At 37.4% G+C, this 22,203-nt stretch overlaps 2 protein-coding genes across 2 annotated transcripts; both read left to right on the top strand.

Annotated features, from left to right (window-relative positions):
* The first annotated feature begins 2,273 nt into the window (after positions 1-2,273).
* LOC107781299 (calcium-transporting ATPase 4, endoplasmic reticulum-type-like) lies at positions 2,274-9,681 on the top strand. The gene is made up of 9 exons (XM_016601986.2): positions 2,274-2,579; positions 2,864-4,347; positions 4,756-4,828; positions 4,920-5,041; positions 6,125-6,406; positions 6,515-6,892; positions 7,395-7,504; positions 8,500-8,728; positions 8,841-9,681. Exons 2-9 carry the CDS (start codon positions 2,932-2,934, stop codon positions 9,417-9,419), a joined length of 3,189 nt encoding a protein of 1,062 aa, XP_016457472.2. The 5' UTR covers positions 2,274-2,579; positions 2,864-2,931; the 3' UTR covers positions 9,420-9,681.
* A 1,721-nt stretch (positions 9,682-11,402) lies between these two features.
* LOC107805087 (chitinase 1-like) lies at positions 11,403-12,603 on the top strand. The gene is made up of 2 exons (XM_075236407.1): positions 11,403-11,409; positions 11,845-12,603. Exons 1-2 carry the CDS (start codon positions 11,403-11,405, stop codon positions 12,483-12,485), a joined length of 648 nt encoding a protein of 215 aa, XP_075092508.1. The 3' UTR covers positions 12,486-12,603.
* Positions 12,604-22,203: the final 9,600 nt, after the last annotated feature.

Genomic DNA, 22,203 nt, shown 5'->3' with positions numbered 1-22,203 from the left:
CACATATAACTATTATTACATTAAGCAATTGTAATTGGTAATCAATAAAATATTTTAAGCGAGTACCGTTGATTGTATATTGATCAGCTTATTTTAGCCGGATCAAAAAGGCTATGAACACGATAGGTGGACCTAGGATTTTAATGAGACGGAGTAAGGGTGTTAGTTGATCGATACGGTACGGTATTTAGTCATTTTAATTTGATATTTTTGGTATTCGATTACTTAAAATGCTATATCAATACCATACCTAATTACATTTGATATGATTCGGCATTTCTCCTTCTAGTTTCTGTTTATTCGGTTCGATAATCTTGGTTTATTCGACTTGAATATTAACTAGTGCATAGAGCTATATATTGTAATATTCTTAATGAAAGTACTCAATAAAAACGTTCTAAACTCACTTGACTGTTGATAAAATCTTCGTCCAAAACCATCAGATATCAACTAAGAGACAAAAAAGTACATAAAAGAATATATTTAATCATTAGAAATATCATGTTATTTGCGTAGATTGTTGAAATTAAAGAATACAAGAAGGACTAATCTAACATATACAACAACAATACAAGAGTAACGGAGTAAGAGACATCCCAAAATCATTGAAATATTACATTAAACTGCTTGGCAATTTAAAGAGTAATAATTAAAATCTACATCCTACCTTATTTCTCTATTTTTCTAAAGAAGTATATGGGCTTTACTGCCAATCTCAACATGAATACCAACAAAAAGTATTGTGTAACTTAGTATGTTAATTAATAATAATTTAATATATATTTCGGTAAAGTATTAACATTTTGATATTTTTTCTTTAAATACCATACATAATATCAAATTATTTTAAAAATTTAACCAATACTAAAATACCGAATATCATATACCAAAATTTTCGATTTCAGTACAATAATTCGATATTTGCCATATTATGCACAACCCTAAGACGGGGTCCACTAGTATTCTGCTTAACTAGTTCATCCTAATGGCTTTTAATATTCAGGGTTAATCATTTTCAAGAATATACATATACATATACAAGATTTCACCTGAAATTTATAAGGTTTGGTAATCCCTCGAGATAGGTCCGCATCTGAGCAACACATTCTTAGCGTAGATAGTTACTTGCAATCGACTTATAACTGATATTAATTTTCTTTCTCCCTTTAGTAAGTAAACATTAAACTCTTTTTTTATTTTTTTGGAAAAGGAGAGCTACCATAGATTCAAAATAATATAAAATAATAAAATAGAATAATAGTATAAAACACAAATAGTAAAAGTATAGAAAGAAGGAATATGCTGTATCCCTAGGTATCCCCAGTCATCACTCTTTGTATTATTCTATTCCCTTTTCTTTAGCACAAGGTAAGCACCTGGAAATTTCTCTTTTCATTAAATATGATTAATTAGATAAATTTTAAAATGAATTAACTTAATCATATAGTAGTTGATTCACTGTCCGACCACGAAATAGTTCTAAACAACGTGCATCCACTAATATCTTGACACGTCATCTCAAGGTCGTAAGCACAGGAAATTTCCAACCGTTTGATTACGTGGCGCATTCTTATTGGTTCAGCATATGATGACCTCCCACTTCTCCCCTAAAACGATTTCGCAAAGGGTCAAAGCATTTGTGAGCGAATAGATATGGCCGCTTACCTATTAAATGACAAAATAACCCCTGAGCACTCAGAAAGTGATGGATCAATCATTTCCTCTTTTTTTTTTTTAATAATCATTTCCCATTTTCGTTAGTCTATTTTTTGTCCCCTTTCTGGCATAAGTTATTGGAAAAGAATTTGATAATTTAATTGTTGAGATTATAAGTATAATGTGCTATAAAGTCCACAATAGTAAAATTGAATAGATGTGCTATATTAGTAACAATGCCAATTTTTTTCTTAAAAATAATATATTTATTTCGATATTCAATAGCATAAAAAATCCTACAAACTTCAAAATCAGACATAATAATATTTCAACAATAATTATGCCATTTTCTTGTATGAATTTATTCTTTTTATCCTTTTAGGACCACTCTACATCTGATATTTGTCATGCTAATAAATTAAACTCTCCAAACTATTGTCGTTCTAAATTCACAAGTACTGGTTTTTATTATATCTAATAATAATTTATATTTCAGTTAAGTTTCGCTATCAAAGGTCAAAATGGTCAATTCACAAAACTATGGAGCTTTCTAGACATTTTTTCAGGAGTGGAAATACCAAAAAGCACGAAAGAGTTAAAAAATAAAACAATAAAATAAATCAGAGTCCATTAAAAGTGAGAAAGTACGCAGAAGCTAATAGCAAAAGCCGATCTGTAAGCGCTCCGCTTTTTCACCTTCTCTTCCTATTATCGTTATTTTTTTAAATTTATTTATTAATTATCTCTCTGTTTGTTAGTAGTATTATAAAGTAAAGGGCAGAGATCTCTTATTTTTCGATTCTCTCAACTCTACAGTTTCCCGAGAGAGATATTGAGGGAGAGAGAGACCCATACCATAACTATCCTAAGTCCGCTTGCACAGTAACATTTCTCACTCTCTCCTCCAAATCTCCACTCTTCTGGTAAATTCCGCTTCCTCAAACATCTCTTTCGTTTACGTATTTGTGTTTATTTTTCTTCTAGAAGCTTCGATTGTAGTTGCGATTGTTCTAGATCTTTATTAGGGTTAATTTTTGTTACCTGTTTGGAATTTTGTGATAATGGAGGTTCTATTATGGTTGCGATTGCTCTAGATCATTGTTAGGGTTAATTTTTGTTACCTGTTTTGAATTTTGAGATAATGAAATGGTCCGATCATGAGATTTAATTGTGAGTTTGAACTTTCTCGATTTGTTTTGAATTTCAGGTGAATCTGTATTTTTTAGAGATTTTGGCTGGGTTTTTACTAGATTTTACTGATTCTGGAGGTTATAAATGGGAAAAGGAGGTGAAAATTATGGGAAGAGAGAGAATATAGGTGGTAAAAGTGTGTCGGAGAAGGAAGTTTTTCCGGCTTGGTCGAAAGATGTGAAGGAATGTGAGGAGAAGTTCGAGGTGGATAGGAATCACGGTTTGAGTGAGGATGAGGTTGTTAAAAGGAGGCAGATCTATGGTTTTAATGAATTGGAGAAGCACGAAGGGCAGTCGATTTTGAAGTTGATTTTAGATCAGTTTAATGATACATTAGTTAGGATTTTGCTTGGTGCCGCGGTGATTTCGTTTGTTTTGGCTTGGTTAGATGGAGAAGAAGGCGGTGAGAAGGAAATCACTGCTTTCGTGGAGCCTTTAGTGATTTTCTTGATCCTAATTGTTAATGCTATAGTAGGTGTTTGGCAAGAGAGCAATGCCGAGAAGGCATTGGAGGCATTGAAGGAAATTCAGTCTGAGACTGCTTGTGTGATCCGTGATGGTAAAAGGATTTCTAGCTTGCCTGCTAAAGAGCTTGTACCAGGGGATATTGTTGAGTTGAAAGTTGGAGATAAAGTACCTGCTGATATGAGAGTTTTGAGTTTGATCAGTTCGACTCTTCGGCTTGAGCAGGGATCATTGACTGGTGAGAGTGAGGCAGTTAGTAAGACCACTAAAGTTGTACCAGAGGATGTTGATATCCAGGGGAAGAAATGTATGGTATTTGCTGGAACGACTGTGGTGAATGGAAATTGTATTTGTTTGGTTACTCAAATAGGGATGGATACTGAGATAGGGAATGTGCATTTGCAGATTCATGAAGCGGCACAAAGCGAGGAAGATACCCCATTGAAGAAAAAGCTAAATGAGTTTGGAGAAGTTTTGACTGCCATAATTGGTATCATCTGTGCTTTGGTTTGGCTGATTAATGTGAAATACTTCCTCTCTTGGGAGTTTGTTGATGGATGGCCAAGGAATTTCAAGTTTTCATTTGAGAAATGCACTTATTATTTTGAAATTGCGGTGGCATTGGCAGTTGCTGCCATTCCAGAAGGTCTGCCAGCAGTCATTACAACTTGTTTGGCGCTTGGCACACGCAAGATGGCTGCTAAGAATGCACTTGTTCGTAAATTGCCTAGTGTTGAAACTCTTGGCTGTACAACTGTTATTTGCTCTGACAAAACAGGAACTCTGACTACTAATCAGATGGCTGTGTCAAAGCTTGTTGCTATGGGTGCCAAGGCTAACACAGTTCGATCCTTCGATGTTGAAGGGACCACATATGATCCCTTTGATGGAAAGATACAGGACTGGCCAATGGGTCGGATGGACTCTAACCTAGAAATAATCGCAAAAATTGCTGCTGTCTGTAATGATTCTGGAGTTGAAAAATCTGGCCAGCACTATATTGCCAGCGGGCTGCCCACTGAAGCGGCACTGAAGGTACTGATTTTATATTTGAAGTGGATTGCTTTGCTTATCTTAATAGATTAGTATCTCTGCCGTCTATCAAGTATGTTATTGTATTATGCTAAACCATTATTCAGTTACTCTAAGCTTTATTTATTAGAAACGGTCATTTATCATTGTCTGGAATGTGGATCCTTGATTTATCAATGGCATTTATAGAAGGTAAAAATCAGATTTCTGACCCCTACATTGTTTATTTTTTGTCTCTACATAGTTTCTGCTGGCTACCACCCCTTCCCTCCCAACACAAACAAAGAGTGAATTAAGTTAATTATCTCTGATGTACATTGCTTGATATTGTGTATATACTTTAAAAACAGACTTATTCGCTTTTTTAAAGCTTTCCGTTGACTGGTTTAGAGTTTCTTGATTTGATTTAAGGTTCTGGTTGAGAAAATGGGACTTCCTGATGGCCTCAGATCCAGTTCCTCTTCAAGTGACAAAGATGGCCTCCGTAAGTTGCAGTTTCTGTTATATTGTTGTTATGTCCATAATGGGACTTCATTGGCACGGCACATGGCCTGACTTCAATTGGCTGAATGTAGGCTGTTCTTACGCATGGAACAAAATTGAACAGCGTATTGCTACTCTTGAATTTGACCGTGATAGGAAATCCATGGGTGTCATCACGACTTCCCCCTCTGGTAGAAAATCATTACTTGTGAAGGTATGTTCTTTATTCCCTTGGATTCTCTATTACGATTGCCTACACTTTTGATTTGATATTTCTTGGCACTATGGATTATGGAAGCATAATGATTAATGCATCAGCATGAATATTTGGTTCTGTGCAGATTCTGATTTGGCTGCTTGTGTTGCAATTTTTGTTTTTTTGGCACTTCACTTTTATGCTCCCTTTTAATTTTTTCTTTCTATGGAACTGCTACTATGGATCTGTTTGATTTTTCACTTCAGAGTATTCTCATGGTAACCCTAAATATGGAGAATGCACATTATTAAATAGCAGTTTAAGCACCATATGCTTCCATATTGTCAGTGTCTTCTTCATCGAGGTCAACAGTTGTCAAAAGTTGCAAGATGTGTATTGTGTCTGGTATTTGAACTTCATACGCTCGGCCTCTATTGCTATTTAGCTGTTGTTGAAGCCATCAACAAGTACACCTCAATCCCAAACAAGTTAGGCCAGCTGTATGAATCCTCACTTCATTTAAGCTTAACTCATATCATCATTATATCAAATAATATAAAAAGAACATATATATATATATATATATATGTAGTAATAATAATAATATTAGAAGAAGTTACAACTGAGAGAGGCAGCCCAGTGGCTAAGGGTGTCCAAAGTGAGGTGGAGTTCACGGGTTCGAGTCTTGCGTTAACATATCTATATGCCAATTTGTTAATAAACTTATTTACCTTAACAAAAAATATAAGTAAGTTATCTAACAAGACTAAAACCTATTCCCAACTAGTCGATATCACCTAGGTCTTTCGTGACAACTTCCTTTCATGTGATTTTAGGTCTACCCCGTTCCTTTTAACACCTTCATGAGGATTCATCATGAACTGGCAAGTTTGTGCGGGCTGCCAGCGTACCCCAATACTGCTCCGTCATCCAGGATTGGTTTAACTATTCAACTGAACTTTTTACTCTTTTTATTCTGTTTGTGAGTAGGTGCTCACGGGTTAGTATAGACTCGTTCTAGATATTTTATTCCTGGATGACTCTTTGGTGATGTGTGCTTTTTGGGATTTATATATCTAACATATGGTGCTTCATTTTCAGGGTGCGGTGGAAAATCTATTGGAAAGAAGCTCATATGTGCAACTGCAAGACGGTTCTGTTGTAGAATTGGATCATTCTTCAAGAAATCATATATTGCAAAGCCTTCATGAAATGTCCTCCAAGGCATTACGTGTCCTCGGTTTCGCATACAAGGAGGATCTACCTGAATTTTCAACCTATAACGGTGATGAAGACCATCCAGCTCATGAGCTTTTACTTAATCCTGCTAATTACCCTTCCATTGAGAGTAAACTCATATTTGTTGGCTTGGCTGGGATAAGGGTAAGTTAACTTGCTGTGGACTGTTTGTTTCATTTTTGTTTTACAACCTTCATCTACTTTGAACATCAAGATATTGAATGGACTGCTTTGCTTTTCATCTTTTCTAAGGATCCTCCTAGAAAAGAGGTACGCGGAGCAATTGAGGATTGCAGACAAGCCGGAATTCGTGTTATGGTAATTACAGGAGATAACAAGAATACAGCAGAAGCTATCTGCCGTGAGATAGGTGTCTTTGGAAGCCATGAAGATATCAGTTCGAGGAGCTTAACAGGAAAAGAATTTATGGAGCTTGCGAACCCCAAAGCACATATAAGGCAAAGCGGAGGTCTCCTATTCTCCAGAGCTGAGCCAAGGCATAAACAAGACATAGTGAGATTGCTCAAAGAAGATGGTGAGGTGGTTGCGATGACCGGAGATGGAGTGAATGATGCACCTGCCCTGAAATTGGCCGATATTGGAATTGCAATGGGAATTGCTGGAACCGAGGTAAAATGACGATACTAGTACTAGTTTTTGTGAACCATGTCAATGGAGGCATGTATCTAGAATTTATTTCCTGCAGTACTTGCATAAAGTATGGTTTCTGTCTGCCAATTATTGATATACCCCTGTTGGCAGTCATCTGACTCTGTTCCTGGATGATTGTATACCTATGCGTGTCTACCCAGAATGAGGCTAACATATCATATTGTATATACTCGTCTTATTTTGGGTTGTTTACACTGTCCATTGATGTGCTTCCTGATAGAAACTTATCTTCATTTTCCAGTGATAGCATGTATTGTAGCAGATTCTCGTGTCAATTTGATTGTTATTTTCAATGTGCAAATTCCTGTAGTTTCTGATGGGGTTGGGGGACAAAATAGATCCTGTGGATATATACATGTATATTTACTGTCAGGTTTTCTATTCTTATTGATGAGAATCCTGAAGGGTTTTTGAAGCCAGTCTTCTAGTCATGGTGCTTATGTTAGATTTTTGGTCTCAGGTGGCAAAGGAAGCATCAGATATGGTTTTGGCAGATGATAATTTTAGTACAATTGTATCTGCTGTTGGTGAAGGCAGGTCCATTTATAACAATATGAAGGCTTTCATCAGGTTTATTTTCTTCCTCGTGTCCTTCAGTTGGCAATATTTCTATCAGCGGTACTCTTGATTGGATGATAGTTTACTTCTATCATGAGGTCGTAGCCGTAGGTTTAAATTCTAGCGGAGGCTAAAATAGAACTAGGCGATTTCTTCCCGATCTGGCTAAGCCTTGGTGGATAGTGCTTCGTGGTACCTGCGTTGGTTGGGTGCAGCAGGTACCTGGTGGAACAACGAGGTGCACACAAGTTGGATCGGACACTATTATCAAAAGAACAAAGAAGAAAAAGAGACTGTACTTTTATCATTTTGGGTTCGAAAATTTAATATTAGGCTATCCGAGATATGTATTCAACTTTTGTTACTTGGCGTGATTAAAGTTGAAATTATTGTTTTACAAAATTGTGCAGAGTCAGGTAGAGTTACCCGGTACCAATATTGGTGCTTGTGAGAGGTAGCAGGTAGGGCTCTCTAAGAGGTGGGTTCTGGGTACTCAAGGGGACTGGGCACGGGGGCAGTACCGGAAAAAGGGGGGGGGGTTCCTTAAAGGGACTTTGGTTAAGGGGATTTAAGGGTACGGGGTAAGGGATCTTTAGGGGTACCGCACCAGTACCCCTATAGGTCCTAAGGGGGTACTGGTACCCGGTCCCCCCCCCCCCCCCATTATCCCCCCCCCCCCCCCCAAAAAAAAAAAAAGAGGAAGAAAATTGTGCAGTCTTAAAAGTTATTTATCAGGGAAAGATAACACCTGCTGCTTTTGCTTACATGTGCGCAATAACTCTTTTGGGTTTGACATGCTTTTGGGTAAGCTTTAATTCTTTTTATTCAGTTGTATGAGGCATTCTTGAGTTATGTGATTTGGATAAATTGGTTATCATTTTTTAAAGGGGAGTAAATCATACGTGCAATCGTTCCAACATTTCTTTGATCTTCTTGTATGTTATTAGTCTTTAGTCCTTGTAGTGCATCATTACAGAAGTGCATATATCGATACTTTCTTGTTGCAGGTACATGATCTCCTCAAACATCGGTGAGGTTGCCTCTATTTTCCTTACTGCTGCGCTAGGCATTCCTGAAGGTCTTATCCCAGTTCAACTCTTGTGGGTCAACCTGGTCACTGACGGACCACCTGCTACAGCATTGGGATTTAATCCACCAGACAAGGATATAATGAAGAAACCACCAAGGAGAAGCGATGACTCATTGATCAGTGCCTGGATTTTATTTCGCTATCTGGTTGGTTTTACATATTTCGTTATTTGTTTATTTTTAATTTTATTTCCCAATTCCTGCTTTTGTATGTGAGAATGAAATCCTTGTGCTTATCATTTCTAAATGCTTGATGCAGGTGATTGGATTGTATGTTGGAGTTGCTACTGTGGGAGTTTTTATCATCTGGTTCACACATGACTCTTTTCTTGGCATTGATCTAAGTGGAGATGGCCATAGTCTCGTTACCTACTCCCAGCTTGCTAATTGGGGTCAGTGCAAAACCTGGGATAATTTCACCGCCTCACCTTTCACTGCAGGGTCACAAGTGATCAGCTTTGACAAACCATGTGATTACTTCGTGGAAGGCAAGGTGAAAGCCATGACCCTTTCCCTCTCTGTATTGGTTGCGATTGAAATGTTCAACTCTCTTAATGCCCTTTCGGAAGATGGAAGCCTCTTAACAATGCCACCATGGGTCAACCCATGGCTTCTTTTGGCCATGTCTGTCTCATTTGGTCTGCACTTCTTGATCCTCTACGTGCCTTTCCTTGCTCAAGTATTTGGTATCGTTCCACTGAGCCTGAACGAGTGGCTGTTAGTATTGGCTGTTGCACTGCCCGTCATATTAATTGACGAGATTTTGAAGTTTATTGGAAGGTGCACGAGTGGTATTCGAACGAGTGCAAGGAGACCCACAAAGTCGAAGGAAGAGTAGAGGTAAAAGCAATGGACTTTCAGCTGGAGCTGCTCAGAATACCACAAATGTTTTGGGACTTATTATTAACAGAGTTTATGTTATTCGTACCCTCAAGTGGGTTTGATTAGCCTATACTCTTGGTCCTTCTTTAACCCAGCCCAGTCGCTGTTAAATGATGAGGGTTGCTGTGGACCTTGCCAAATTTAATTAGATTCATTAGACATTTTGTAACACTCAGATGATAGTATTAGTTTTAATATTGACATATCTTCTGGATGAATTACTTTTCCCCTTGTTTAACAGGATGATAGCAATGATACGATCTCCTAGCTGATCTCTGGTCTTAGAATTCAGAACCAAAATCACCCATCTTAAACACCAAACAAATTTCAAAACATGTAGCCATAACATCTTTATTTCAGCCTTCACAACATATAGCCTTCCCAGAAGCTTGGCAAAAAAGGCTAAAAGATCTTAACCTATGTATTTACAACAATTGGAGAACTCACAGAACTCGTTTTCGCTTGAACAGACTATTCCAATTAGAATAACAGTAAAAGCCCAAGCAAATATTTGTCACTGTCTGGTTATTGACCATCTCAACTCTAATACGATGACCAATTTACTTAACCAATAACATATTCAATTGCATTAGCAAGTAAAATACAAAATTCTAATATTGCTTCATGCCTTCTATAAGTATTTACCATATTCCGATAAAATTTTATGTACCGCTTTGTACCATTGAAGGCAATCCTAATTCAACTTAGAGTTAAATGTAGAATATGAAACCTAATTGCATGGCCTCGTTTATGAAACGGAATCGGAAAATCTCCTATTTTCAAGGAATTTAGATCCTCTGTCCAATAATTCTGGCGCTATATAAGCTAGGCAATAAAACAAAGAGAGGAAAAAAAGAGATTTCATATTGCGCTATATTAGGGACGGATTTGACGCAAACACACGTCTTTTTCTAATCGACCAAAAATTCTTTTAATTTAACGATTTGGTGAAGTGAGGAATCTTTTGAAAGAGATTTCATATTGCGCTATATGTGCGCTTTAGGGTAGTGTGCAAGTCATAGTTTTCCTTCGTATCCAACAATTACAATGCACACATCAATTCAAGTGAACTTCCTCTGTTAATGATCTTTAGACATCACGACAGCTGGATCACTAATACAAGCTTATATAGTGTAACCAAAGATAAAATACTATTGGATTTCAAGTTACCATTACATCGGGTTGATATATGTTGTGGTTCGTCTCATGGTTGGTTGGTTTATCAGTGTAACATCCAAAATCATGTGGGCCTTCTCAATCAAATTGGCCTTTTCAATCCTTTCACTTTCACTGGTGAGATAATCAATCCTCCTTGTTCTACCTTTTATGCTTTTAAAGTTATTCTATCAAAGAATCCTTCAACCAATCCAAATACATTTGAGGTCGTCGTGCTTGTGGCAAGCATGTGGCAATTGGCTATCCTAAAACCTGGTAGTAAAACTTGGATTTTTACTTGTTTTCAACTTATTTATGACGTTTGTGATATATGGTGGGAAATACTACATTGTGAATAACAAAGGTGGCGTTTCATCTAATGATAAACCAAAACCATTTACAAAACAATAGATCTTAGCAAGAACTTTATGTACCTTGCAAGGACCAAACACATAGATGTGAGATATCATTGGATTCGTGAGCAGGTGGCGAACGAATCTTTACAAGTCAAAAAGATTCACACAAGCGAAAATCCTGCGGATATGCTGACCAAAGTGGTACAAAGAGACAAGTTTGAGCTATGCAAAGGACTTGTCTGCATACACTCAAACTAGAAACTGCGGTGTTATCCCCTTCAGGTGAATGGGACTGGAGGGGGAGATTTGTGGGGTCCAGCCCCTTAATTTAAGGAAGAAGTTTTCTTCCTTGCTTCAGTTTTCAATATAGGCAGCAGCAGCCCACGTTTTCTTTGTCTGTCAAAGAAAGTAGGCTGCAGAACATTGAAATGTCAAGTATGGGAGGCTCGTTTTTGCCTATAAAATGAGAGCTTCGGCTCTCATTTTTTATCATCACAATCTCAGAGGAAAATATATCTGAGAGCTAGAAAGAAAGAGTGAGGTTTCACAGACAGTGTATAAGAAAATAGCCTGTGAAGAAAATAAAGAGTGTGAACAATATTGTAGTGAGGTGAAATATCAAAAGAGAGTTATTTCTTTTGAGTATTGTAGTGGTCTTTGTAGTATTTTTACTCGGACCTACAAAGTGTAAATTCCTTATTATAGTGATATCAGTTGCTCCTCTCGGGGTCGTGATTTTTTCCCTTATTCAGAAGGGTTTTCCACGTAAAAATCTTGGTGTCATTGTTACTCTTTTATTCTTGTTAATTACCGTATCTCGGTGCTACATTATTATTCCGCTTTTATTACCGTGAATATTATTTTGGTAAGGGGTTTATTCCCAACAAACCCAACACTCGAATGTTAAAGTAGCATTGAGTTTAGGAGGAGACAGTGTTGGAGGAAGTAGCGCCTATTTCAACCCTTCTTCTGTTGATTCTTGGGTTTCAAATGCAGTCTCTTCTCTTAGTGATATAATTAAGCAATACAATTTGGATGGGATAGATATCGACTATGAACATTTTCAAGCTGATCCTGATACATTTACAGAGTGCATAGGCAGACTTATTACAACACTCAAGAATAATGGAGTCATTTCCTTTGCCTCAATAGCTCCATTTGATGATGATGAAGTTCAAAGTCATTATCAGGCGCTATGGAAAAGCTACGGTCACATTATAGACTATGTTAATTTCCAATTTTACGCGTATGATGAGGGAACTACTGTGTCTCAATTCATGAACTATTTTGCTACACAAAGATCCAATTATGAAGGGGGAAAGATGTTGGCTAGTTTCAGCACTGATGGGAGTGGGGGATTATCTCCAGATAATGGATTTTTCACAGCGTGTAGTAAGCTGAAAAGTAAAGGAGAATTAGCTGGAATATTTGTGTGGAGTGCTGATGATTCTAAGTCAAATGGTTTCAAATATGAGAAGCAATCACAAGCGTTACTGGCCATACCCCATTAATGCTTTAATCTTTGTTGGCATTTCGTATGCAATATTGTAATGGTCATATAAATCTAAAGTTATGCTCCTCTTTGTTTGTACAAAATTATGAGTATTTGATATATACTACTATGTGGTTTATGAATATTTTGTGCTTAATCTGAAAGAGAAAGAAACGCTGATATTGATGAATAATTAGATAATGTCATGAGTTTAATTTTGTGTGGTTGACTCTTACAGAGTCAGGACCAACTGATGCTATGCTTATAATTAGTGTAGAATATTTGGTGGTATATCAAGAGGAAGGATCTATAAGATTGCAAAGGAGTCCACAGGCAAGTCCACGTATAGCCATTCTCAGGAATGCTATTAAAGATTAGTCAATACATATTTGGTCATAAAATTTTAAACTAATAATCTTAACTTCGAGACAATCCGGGACAATTTTTGTTCTGAAAAATTGAATTGAAAAGCTAAAATTCAAGGCGCACCGGCTAATTCCTAAATAGCAGCCCTTTAGAGTGGCTACCTAATGTCATTTCTACAAGGAGTCAATGGGACTAGGATAGCCCAAAAGTCCAATATAGTTAAGACGAAAGTGAGGTATAAATATCTTCAGCCCTCTTTCTCTTCCTCCTTCATTTTCTTCTTCTTCTTCTTTCGGTCATAATATATCTCCAACCCGTCTTGTTTTTACAGAACAAATTTATCCAAATGCATTTATATCAGTTCTTTGAAGTTTTTTTTTATATTATTTAGCATAAAGATGAGACTTGAACATTAATTGTAATTGTAATAAATAGGACCATGAATGAATTGAGGGATCCTGTGATCGTAATTGTTTCCATTGTATTTTCCTGAAACAGTTACCATGTTGCTACTGAGTTGCAGGTAGTTGAAGTTCTAACAGAGTCCTGAAATTTTACAAATGAATTAAAGAACTTCAGCTTTAGAGCTGAAGTTCGACAGTTACAAAACAAAAACTTCAGTTCTAGAGCTGAAGTTTGCCAGTTACAAAAACAAAAACTTCAACTCTAGAACTGAAGTTTGTTAGTTACAAAATAAAAACTTCAGCTCTAGGTCAGTTACAAAACAAAACTTCAACTCTAGAACTGAAGTTCGCCAGTTACAAAACAAAAACTTCAGCTCTAGAGCAGAACTTCAGGTCCGCCTACTAGAAATGCTGAAGTTTTGCGTGATTGTCTTTGCTACTCCAGTCTCGTATGCTGAAGTTATGCGAAAAAACAGGTACGCTTGCAATTTTTTTTGCAAAGCGGACATAAGTTAAAACGTGACACAGAAAGCGGGTATAGATACAAATGCCCAAGTGAGGTGCCAAAAAATTAAGCGAGGTCTTTGCATGAAATATTAAGAGAACTTTAGGCCAATAACTAATCCATATTCATACCCTTTCCATCCAATTACATAAGGGATTTTTACCTACATACACACTATTTAAAATTTTATTACGAAAAATGTTTATGTTTTGGTATTTATCCGACCTAAACACATTTTAGTTATAAAATATATACAATCCACCTTAAAAGACTCTCAATCTATTATTTGTACCTTCAATCAAGTGATTTAGTTACACCATTTTCCTTTTTTCTCTCATCTTTCCCCTCTTCTCTCCAAACAAGTGCAATTTAGATTATTTTATTACTGGGTATGCTTCATTCATATATATGAACAACATCCGAAACGACAAAAACCGGTAAAGAAAGTGAAATTAAAGGCAACATCAAGTTAGACAAATTCGATACATTGTCAAGCTAATCCAACATCAAACATTCAATAATACTCAAATGGATGCCAAATTTTTATACAAATTTTATACGATATGTCTTTTGTATATTTTGTGTCTGATTTATACATAATAAAAATAAATTTCATACAACTTATACAATTTATTTACAATTTATCTACAACTTTCATGCATTATTTCTACGCAACTATATACAACTACAATACCATACAACTTAAATATAATTTTTATACAATATTGTTCAACTTTCATACAATATTTAAATTATATATATATATATATATATATATATATATATATATATATATATATATATATATAAACACACACACACACACACAACTACAATTTCTACAGTATAATGTATGTCATGTCTTCTTCGTCTTCGAGTTTCAATCTGAAATTCAACCAAAATCAAGTCTAATCTTCATCAAAACACCCTCAAAATTGAGATATAAACTCCAAATAATATTCTCAATTATTTGCAACAACATCCAATCCAAACAAATAATGGTTTTTGAAAATCCAAATTCGAATTCAAAGCTTCAAAGTTTTTTAATGGTTGTCAATGGTGGAATTGTTGCTCTCTTTTCCTTTGCTTTACATTACTGGAATTAAGATTGAGAGATAGAGAGAGACGTAGAGAGAATTCTCAATTGTTTGCAACAACACCCAATTCAAACAAATAATATATTTTGAAAACCCAAATTCGAATTCAAAACTTCAAAGCTTTTTAATGGCTGTCAATGATGGAATTGATACTCTCTTTTTCTTTGCTCTATATTACTAGAACTAGGGATTGAGAGACGTAGAGAGAGAGAGGGAGAGGGAGAGAGACGGAGAGAGAGAGACAGCATGAGGGGGAGAGAATAAGGATGGGAAATAATTGATTCCTAATATAAAGGGATACTCATTTAATTCCTAAAGTATATATAATTGGTAAATTTGTATATAGGAGGTAATTAAATTAAAGCTTAAGTAGGGAAGGTAATAAAATTTTCAATAGTGTATAGTTAGGTAAAATATGTCCTAGTTGGAATTAAATCACTCTTCTGAAGTAGCTTGATACCTCCTAGCTAGCTATCTTAAGTATTATTGAACTTTTTAAACTAATAGACAATTCAGACTTTCATGTATGAATCAGGACATGTTTCCTTTCCTAATTATATGAGCTATTATTGTACATTCTTCTTTGTCCCCGGCTTAGATAACAATTGGATTGTGGTTGTAGAAATAAAAGCGGCAAAGTTTGGCAATATGACGGAACATGATTGAATAATCTTTATCAAACTGAATTGAACGGAATCCTTGGAGCAACCGTAAAGTTGTTTATGTGTTACACCCCGTAGTATTACGATGATGTTACACTCCGCAGTATTATATTACGATGATGATATGCTCCGCAATATTATATTACGATGATGTTATACCCTATAATATTGTATGATGAATTTGTCGTGGGATAATTGACATTAGTTCAAGGACAAGATTATTTGGAGATTACAAGTATTATGCTATTTCAAGCAAGTGATAAGTAAATTCGTGAAGGTGAGAGGGGTAAGCGAATCGAAGAAAATGAGTTCTGTCGAAGTTTGACATTTTGAGATAAAATAAGGTCTGAGCTATAATACCCGATATTTATGGATTAGTGTCACACAAGATACCACATAACTATTATAGTAAGATATATAAAGTGTGTTAAAAGTGAGTAGTATTTTAAGTAATTTGAGATAATTCTTAATTATGTGAATAACTAGGTAATAACTTTTAGTGGGAGATCAATTAAAAGATTCGATAAGGCCTACGAGACCCAACGTGACAGCACCCCCATTTCAATTTAGTAACTCTTAAAGTTCTTACATAAGTGTCACACTTAGAAGATTAGTCATCTAATAAATGGGTCACACCTACTAAGAGCTTTCCTACACTAGTAAGGTGTTTCATTTTCGTAATAACTAAGATCAGGAATCCAGGGAGGAATTCATGAGAGATTTTCCTCAAAATTCAATTATTAGGTTTCCTCTTGAATTTCTTTGGGGAATGCTACAAGTAACTGAAATGGAAACAATTATGCATTGAGGAATACTTGTGTCACTATATAAATGTCGTAAGATTGCAATCTGGTCATGATTTGATATTGCAAAGTTGTATTCTGGAGGTGGGATTACATGGAAACTGTTAAATTTTTGCTACAACATAAATGACATTGTTTGTTGATTCCATGCCAATGGATAAACCGTGAATTGCAAATTTTAGAAGAGCGCAGTATAATCTTTCTCAAGAATATTATACGGATTTTTTTCTAATTCGATCTACCGTTACGTATTTTATCACAAAAGACGGGTGTTAGAGGAATTGTTAAGAGAATCGGCTCAGGTATATTAAGGCTAATCCTTCCTTCTTTTGGCATGATCCAAGTAACGATACGCGAACGTAATGCTATTCCATAAATGGTTCTACTCTTAGCAATTAAGGATATCTATGTTTTTCATTCCTGTAAAGTAATATTCAAGCATGTCTAAGTATGTTCCTAAGTCTCTATTGAGGTATTCAATAAAGATGTTAACGTTCATAATATAGTAATACATGCATCTTCATGCATCTACATTTACCACCGTGCTACGGCCGGTTGGGAAGTTACACATTTACTACCGAGCTACGACCAATTGGGCAGACATGCATCTTCATTTACAACTGTGCTATGGCCGGTTGGGCAGTTACACATTTACCATCGAGCTATGATCGGTTGGGCAGACATGCATTTACTATCGGGCTATGGCCGGTCGGGTAGTTACCACCGGTTGGGCAGTTATGTGTCATTATTTACCACCGATTAGGCAGTCATATAATTACCACCGTGCGACGACCGGTTAGGCAGTTATCACTGGTCACTTGGGCAGTCGTGCATCATACGATATGGATAATATAAATAGTCTCAAAGAGAAGCATTATATATGAAAGTATGATAAGTATGCATATATGGTGGCACTTCAGATATTCAGGTTGATTCTTATATGTCTTTAATTAATATTGACTTATTGTTATTTTCAGTTCCACCTTACATACTTGGTACATTATTCGTACTGACGTCTTTCTTTTGGGGACGCTGCATTCATGCCTGCAGGTATAGATAATCAGTTTGACGAGCCCTCATAGTAGACGAGATTGGAATTCACCGAAGGATCAGTGAGACTCCACCTCATTCGGAGTGTAGCCGAGTCTATGAGTCACTGTATCAACAGAAGGGGGGAACATGCTTCAGTGAGACTACCAAATAAACTTGTGCATTTCAAATATATGTATAGAGAAAAAGAAATACGAAAATAAACAAGTAAAGATAGGAGGGGGAAACATGCTTCGGGGAAAAACAGATAAAAATAGAATATCAATATAATATAAAGGAACCAAATCCAACCACTAACAAGATTAAAGAAAACAAAGGGAGATTTCACTTTCTTTTCACATCTTGTTGCAGGCATGCAATCCGATCCCATTTCTCATATCTTGTGGCAGGCGTGCCACCCGCTCCCATTTCATGTATCCCGTGGCAGGCGTGCCACCTGCTTCCATTTCATTATATCTTGTGGTAGGCGTACCACCCGCTCCCATTTTATTATATCTCCGTTGCGGCGTGCAACCCAATCCACATATAATATTGTTGCGGCGTGCAACCCGATCCACATATAATATTGTTGCGGCATGCAACGCGATCCATATACAATATTGTTGCAGCGTGCAGCCCGATCCATATATAATATTGTTGCGGCGTGCAGCCCGATCCATATATAATATTGTTACGGCGTGCAACCTGATCCATATATAATGTTGTTGTGGCGTGCAACCCGATCCACAGATAATATTGTTGCGGCGTGCAACCCGATCCATATATAATATTGTTGCGACATGCAACCCGATCCATATATAATGTTTACAATTATAACAAGAGTCCCGACAAGAGATCAATAAGGTCTACACTGTCCCGACAAGGGATTCGACAGCACAAGCAATCATGTCCCGACAAGGGAGAAACAGCTATAACCAAACTTTATACCACACCTAATTACCCCAGCTATAACCAAACTCGTTACAACATCTAACCACCTCAACTATAACCAAACTCTTCACCACACCTAACTACCTCAGCTATAACCAACCTCATTCTGACACCTAACTACCTCAGCTATACACATAATCCTTATCCAACACGGATAATCATCAACCTAAGCATCCGTAATATCAATTAAGAACACAATGGAAGGGAACCACAACTCAACAATAGGCTGGGAAGGGGACAACATAATGATCTCTTCTTTTTCTCACTCTTACTTCACAATTCACTTCACAACTCGAGTCAATGCTCTAAAAGTTCAATTGTCACTTATACTTTCACAATTTCAATATACAACTTGAGCCAACGCTCCTCAATGTTCATAGGTCACAATTCTTTCCACAAACTTTATACACAATTAGAAATCTTCACCAAGGCATGAATAATACAACGAAATCATGAAAATCACAATATAAGACTCACGGTCATGCTTGACACTAAAGTATAGATACTCGCCACCATGTCTATACGTCGTACTCCACAAGAAGTAAATAGCAAATAGGGCATAACTCCTAATCCCTCAAGTTAAGGTTAGACCAAACACTTACCTCGATGCCTCGAACACAACTCAAATAGCTTTACCCTTTGATTCCACCGCCAATTCGCTCGTATCTAGCCACAAGTTACTTAATTACATCAATAAATGCTAAATGAATCAATTTGAATGTATGAAAATGAGTTTTTCAAAGTTTTACCCAAAAAGTCAAAATTGCCCCCAGGGCCCACGTGGTCAAAACTCGAGGTTCGAACCAAAACTCGATTACACATTCCCCCACAAACTCAAATATATAATTTGTTTTGAAATCGGACCTCAAATCGAGGTTGAAATCCCTAATTTTTGAAAAACTTAGGTTCTACCTAAAACACCCAATTTTCCCCATGAATATCATTGATTTGAAGTTGAAATCATGTTAAAAGATGTTAACGATTGAAGAAAACTAGTTAAAAATGACTTACAATTGATTTGGAGAAGAAAGGTCGTTTGAAAAATCGCCTCTTATGTTTCTGGAGTTTTGAAAAATGAAAAATAACTGAAAATCTCGTCTAAATATACTACCCTCGGATGCCCTGTACGGACTGCACAAAATCAACTGCGGCCGCACAGGCCTCCCTGTGCTCTGCAGTGACAGGTCTTAGTATTTTGGCCATAACTTTCTCTGTAGATGTCCAAATTATTTTTTTTACCTTTCTGGAAACTAGACACAAAGGGCTACAACTTTTTGTATTTAAATCATCTCAAAATTCCTTATGAATCAAAATATATAGGCTTCCAAAGTCAGACCAGTGAAGTGTTCTTCACCGCGGACCGTATAAAAACTAGTGCAGCCGCACAGGCCTCTCCGCGGCAGCAGTCCATATCGTGCGGACCGCATTGGCCTGTTCAGAGGCCTTCCACCTCTCTGAGCCTGCAACAACTCTATTTTTAAGCCTAAGACATCCCGGAACCTACCCAAAACTCACTCGAGCCCTCGGAACTCCAAATTAAATGCACACAAAACCTCAAAAATATCCTACGGACTTATTCGTGTAATCAAATCATCAAAATAACATCATGAACATCAAATTAAACCTCAAGATCAATGAAATTTTCTCAAAATTTCTTTAAACGTCAATTTTTACAATGTAAGTCCGAATCACGTCAAATGACATCCGGTTTTCACCAAATTCCACATAAACATTTTAAATCATATATAAGACATATACCGGGCGCCGGAACCAAAATACGGCCCGATACCATCATGTTCTCAGCAAATTTCATTTCAATTTTCCTTAAACAATTTCAGAAAATAATTTCTTTTAAAAAATTTATTTCTCGGGCTTGAGACCTCGGAATTCGATTCCGGGCATACGCTCAAGTCCCATATTTTCCTACGGACCCTCCGGGAACATCAAATCACGGGTCCGGGTCCATTTACCTAAATTATTGACCGAAGTCAAATTAACTCATTTTTTAACTAAATTGTTATCATTTTTCACAGATTTTCATATTTAATCTTTCCGACTACATGCCCGGACTGCGCACGCAAATCAAGGTGACTCTTAATGAGGTTTTCAAAGCCTCGGAAATACAGAATTTATTTTAAAGCAAGTGATGACCTTTTGGGTCATCACATTCTCCACCTCTAAAACAACTGTTCGCCCTCGAACGTACAGAAGAAGGAAGTACCTGAGTCGGGAAAAAGATGGGGATACCGGCTCTGCATATCAGACTCAGACTCCCAGGTTAATGCCTCAGGAGACTGACCTCTCCACTGAACACGAACAGAAGGAAAACTCTTCGACCTCAACTGACGAACCTGCTGGTCTAGAATAGCTACCGACTCTTCCTCATAAGACAAGTCCTTGTCCAACTGGACAATGCTGAAATCTAACACGTGGGATGGATCGTCGTGATACTTCCGAAGCATGGACACATGAAACACTGGATGCACGACTGATAAGCTAGGTGGCAATGCAAGTCTATAAGCCACATTTACCACTTGATCAAGAATCTCAAACGGACCAATGAACCTAGGGCTAAGCTTGCCCTTCTTCCCAAATCTCACCACGCCCTTCATAGGCGACACTCGAAGCAATACCCGCTCACCGACCATGAATGCCAAATCTTGAACCTTGTGGTCGGCATAACTCTTTTGCCTGGATTGAGATGTACAAAGCCTATCCTGAATAATCCTGACCTTGTCCAAGGCATTCTGAACCAGATCCGTACCCAACAACCGAGCCTCTCTCTGCTCAAACCATCCAACCGGAGACCGACACCGTCTACCATATAAGGCCTCATAAAGAGCCATCTGGATACTCGACTAGTAGCTGTTATTGTAGGCAAACTCTGCTAAAGGCAAAAACTGATCCCACGAGCCTCCAAAGTCAATGACACAAGCTTGGAGCATATCCTCCAAAATCTGAATAGTCCGCTCGGATTGTCCGTCTGTCTGAGGATGAAATGCTATACTCAACTTAACCTGAGTGCCCAACTCTCGCTGAACTTCTCTCCAGAAACGTGAGGTAAACTGCGTACCTCGATCCGAAATGATAGACACAGGCACACCATGAAGATGAAAAATCTCCTGGATATAGATCTCAGCTAACCTCTCGGATGAATAGGAGAATGCACAGGAATAAAATGCGCTAACTTGGTCAGCCTATCAACAATGACCCATACTGCGTCGAACTTCTTCCAAGTCTGCAGGGGTCCAACAACGAAATCCATAGTAACCCACTCCCACTTCCACTCGGGAACCTTAATCCTCTGAAATAAATCACCAGGCCTCTGATGCTCATACTTAACCTGCTAACAATTCAAACACCGAGCCACATATGCAATGATGTCCTTCTTCATTCTACGCCACCAATAATGCTGCCGCAAATCCTGATACATCTTCGCGGCGCCCGGATGAATAGAGTACCGGGAACTATGGGCCTCCTCTAAGATAAACTCTCTTAGTCCATCCACATTAGGCACACAAACTCGACCCTACAATCTCAAAACTCCATCATCATCTAAGGTAACCTGCTTGGCACCTCCGTGCTGCACCGTGTCTCTAAGGACACATAAATAGGGATCATCATACTGCCGAGCTCAGATACGCTCCAATAATGAAGAGCGAGCGATTGTGCAAGCTAACACACAGCTGGGCTCAGAAACATCCAACCTCACAAACTGATTGGCCAAAGACTGAACATCTAAAGCAAGCGGTCTCTCTCCGACCGGAATATAAGCAAGACTGGCTATACTGGCTAACTTCCTACTCAAAGCATCGGCCACCACATTGGCCTTTCCCTGATGATATAAGATGGTGATATCATAGTCTTTCAATAACTCCAACCACATTCTCTGCCTCAAATTCAACTCCTTTTGCTGGAAC

The sequence above is a fragment of the Nicotiana tabacum genome, chromosome 18 (genome assembly GCF_000715075.1).
Source record: "Nicotiana tabacum cultivar K326 chromosome 18, ASM71507v2, whole genome shotgun sequence".
NCBI lineage: Eukaryota > Viridiplantae > Streptophyta > Magnoliopsida > Solanales > Solanaceae > Nicotiana > Nicotiana tabacum.
Note: the sequence above shows the minus strand (reverse complement) of the source record. Positions and strands in the feature narration are given on the sequence as shown.

What these genes read in the sequence shown, in the direction of transcription:
- LOC107781299 (XM_016601986.2), top strand. Translation starts at nt 2,932, where the DNA reads ATGGGAAAAGGAGGTGAAAATTATGGGAAGAGAGAGAATATAGGTGGT. An exon ending in GAAAATCATTACTTGTGAAG is followed by an intron (nt 5,042 to 6,124) that starts GTATGTTCTTTA and finishes CTTCATTTTCAG; the next exon opens with GGTGCGGTGGAAAATCTATT. An exon ending in GGATTTTATTTCGCTATCTG is followed by an intron (nt 8,729 to 8,840) that starts GTTGGTTTTACA and finishes TGCTTGATGCAG; the next exon opens with GTGATTGGATTGTATGTTGG.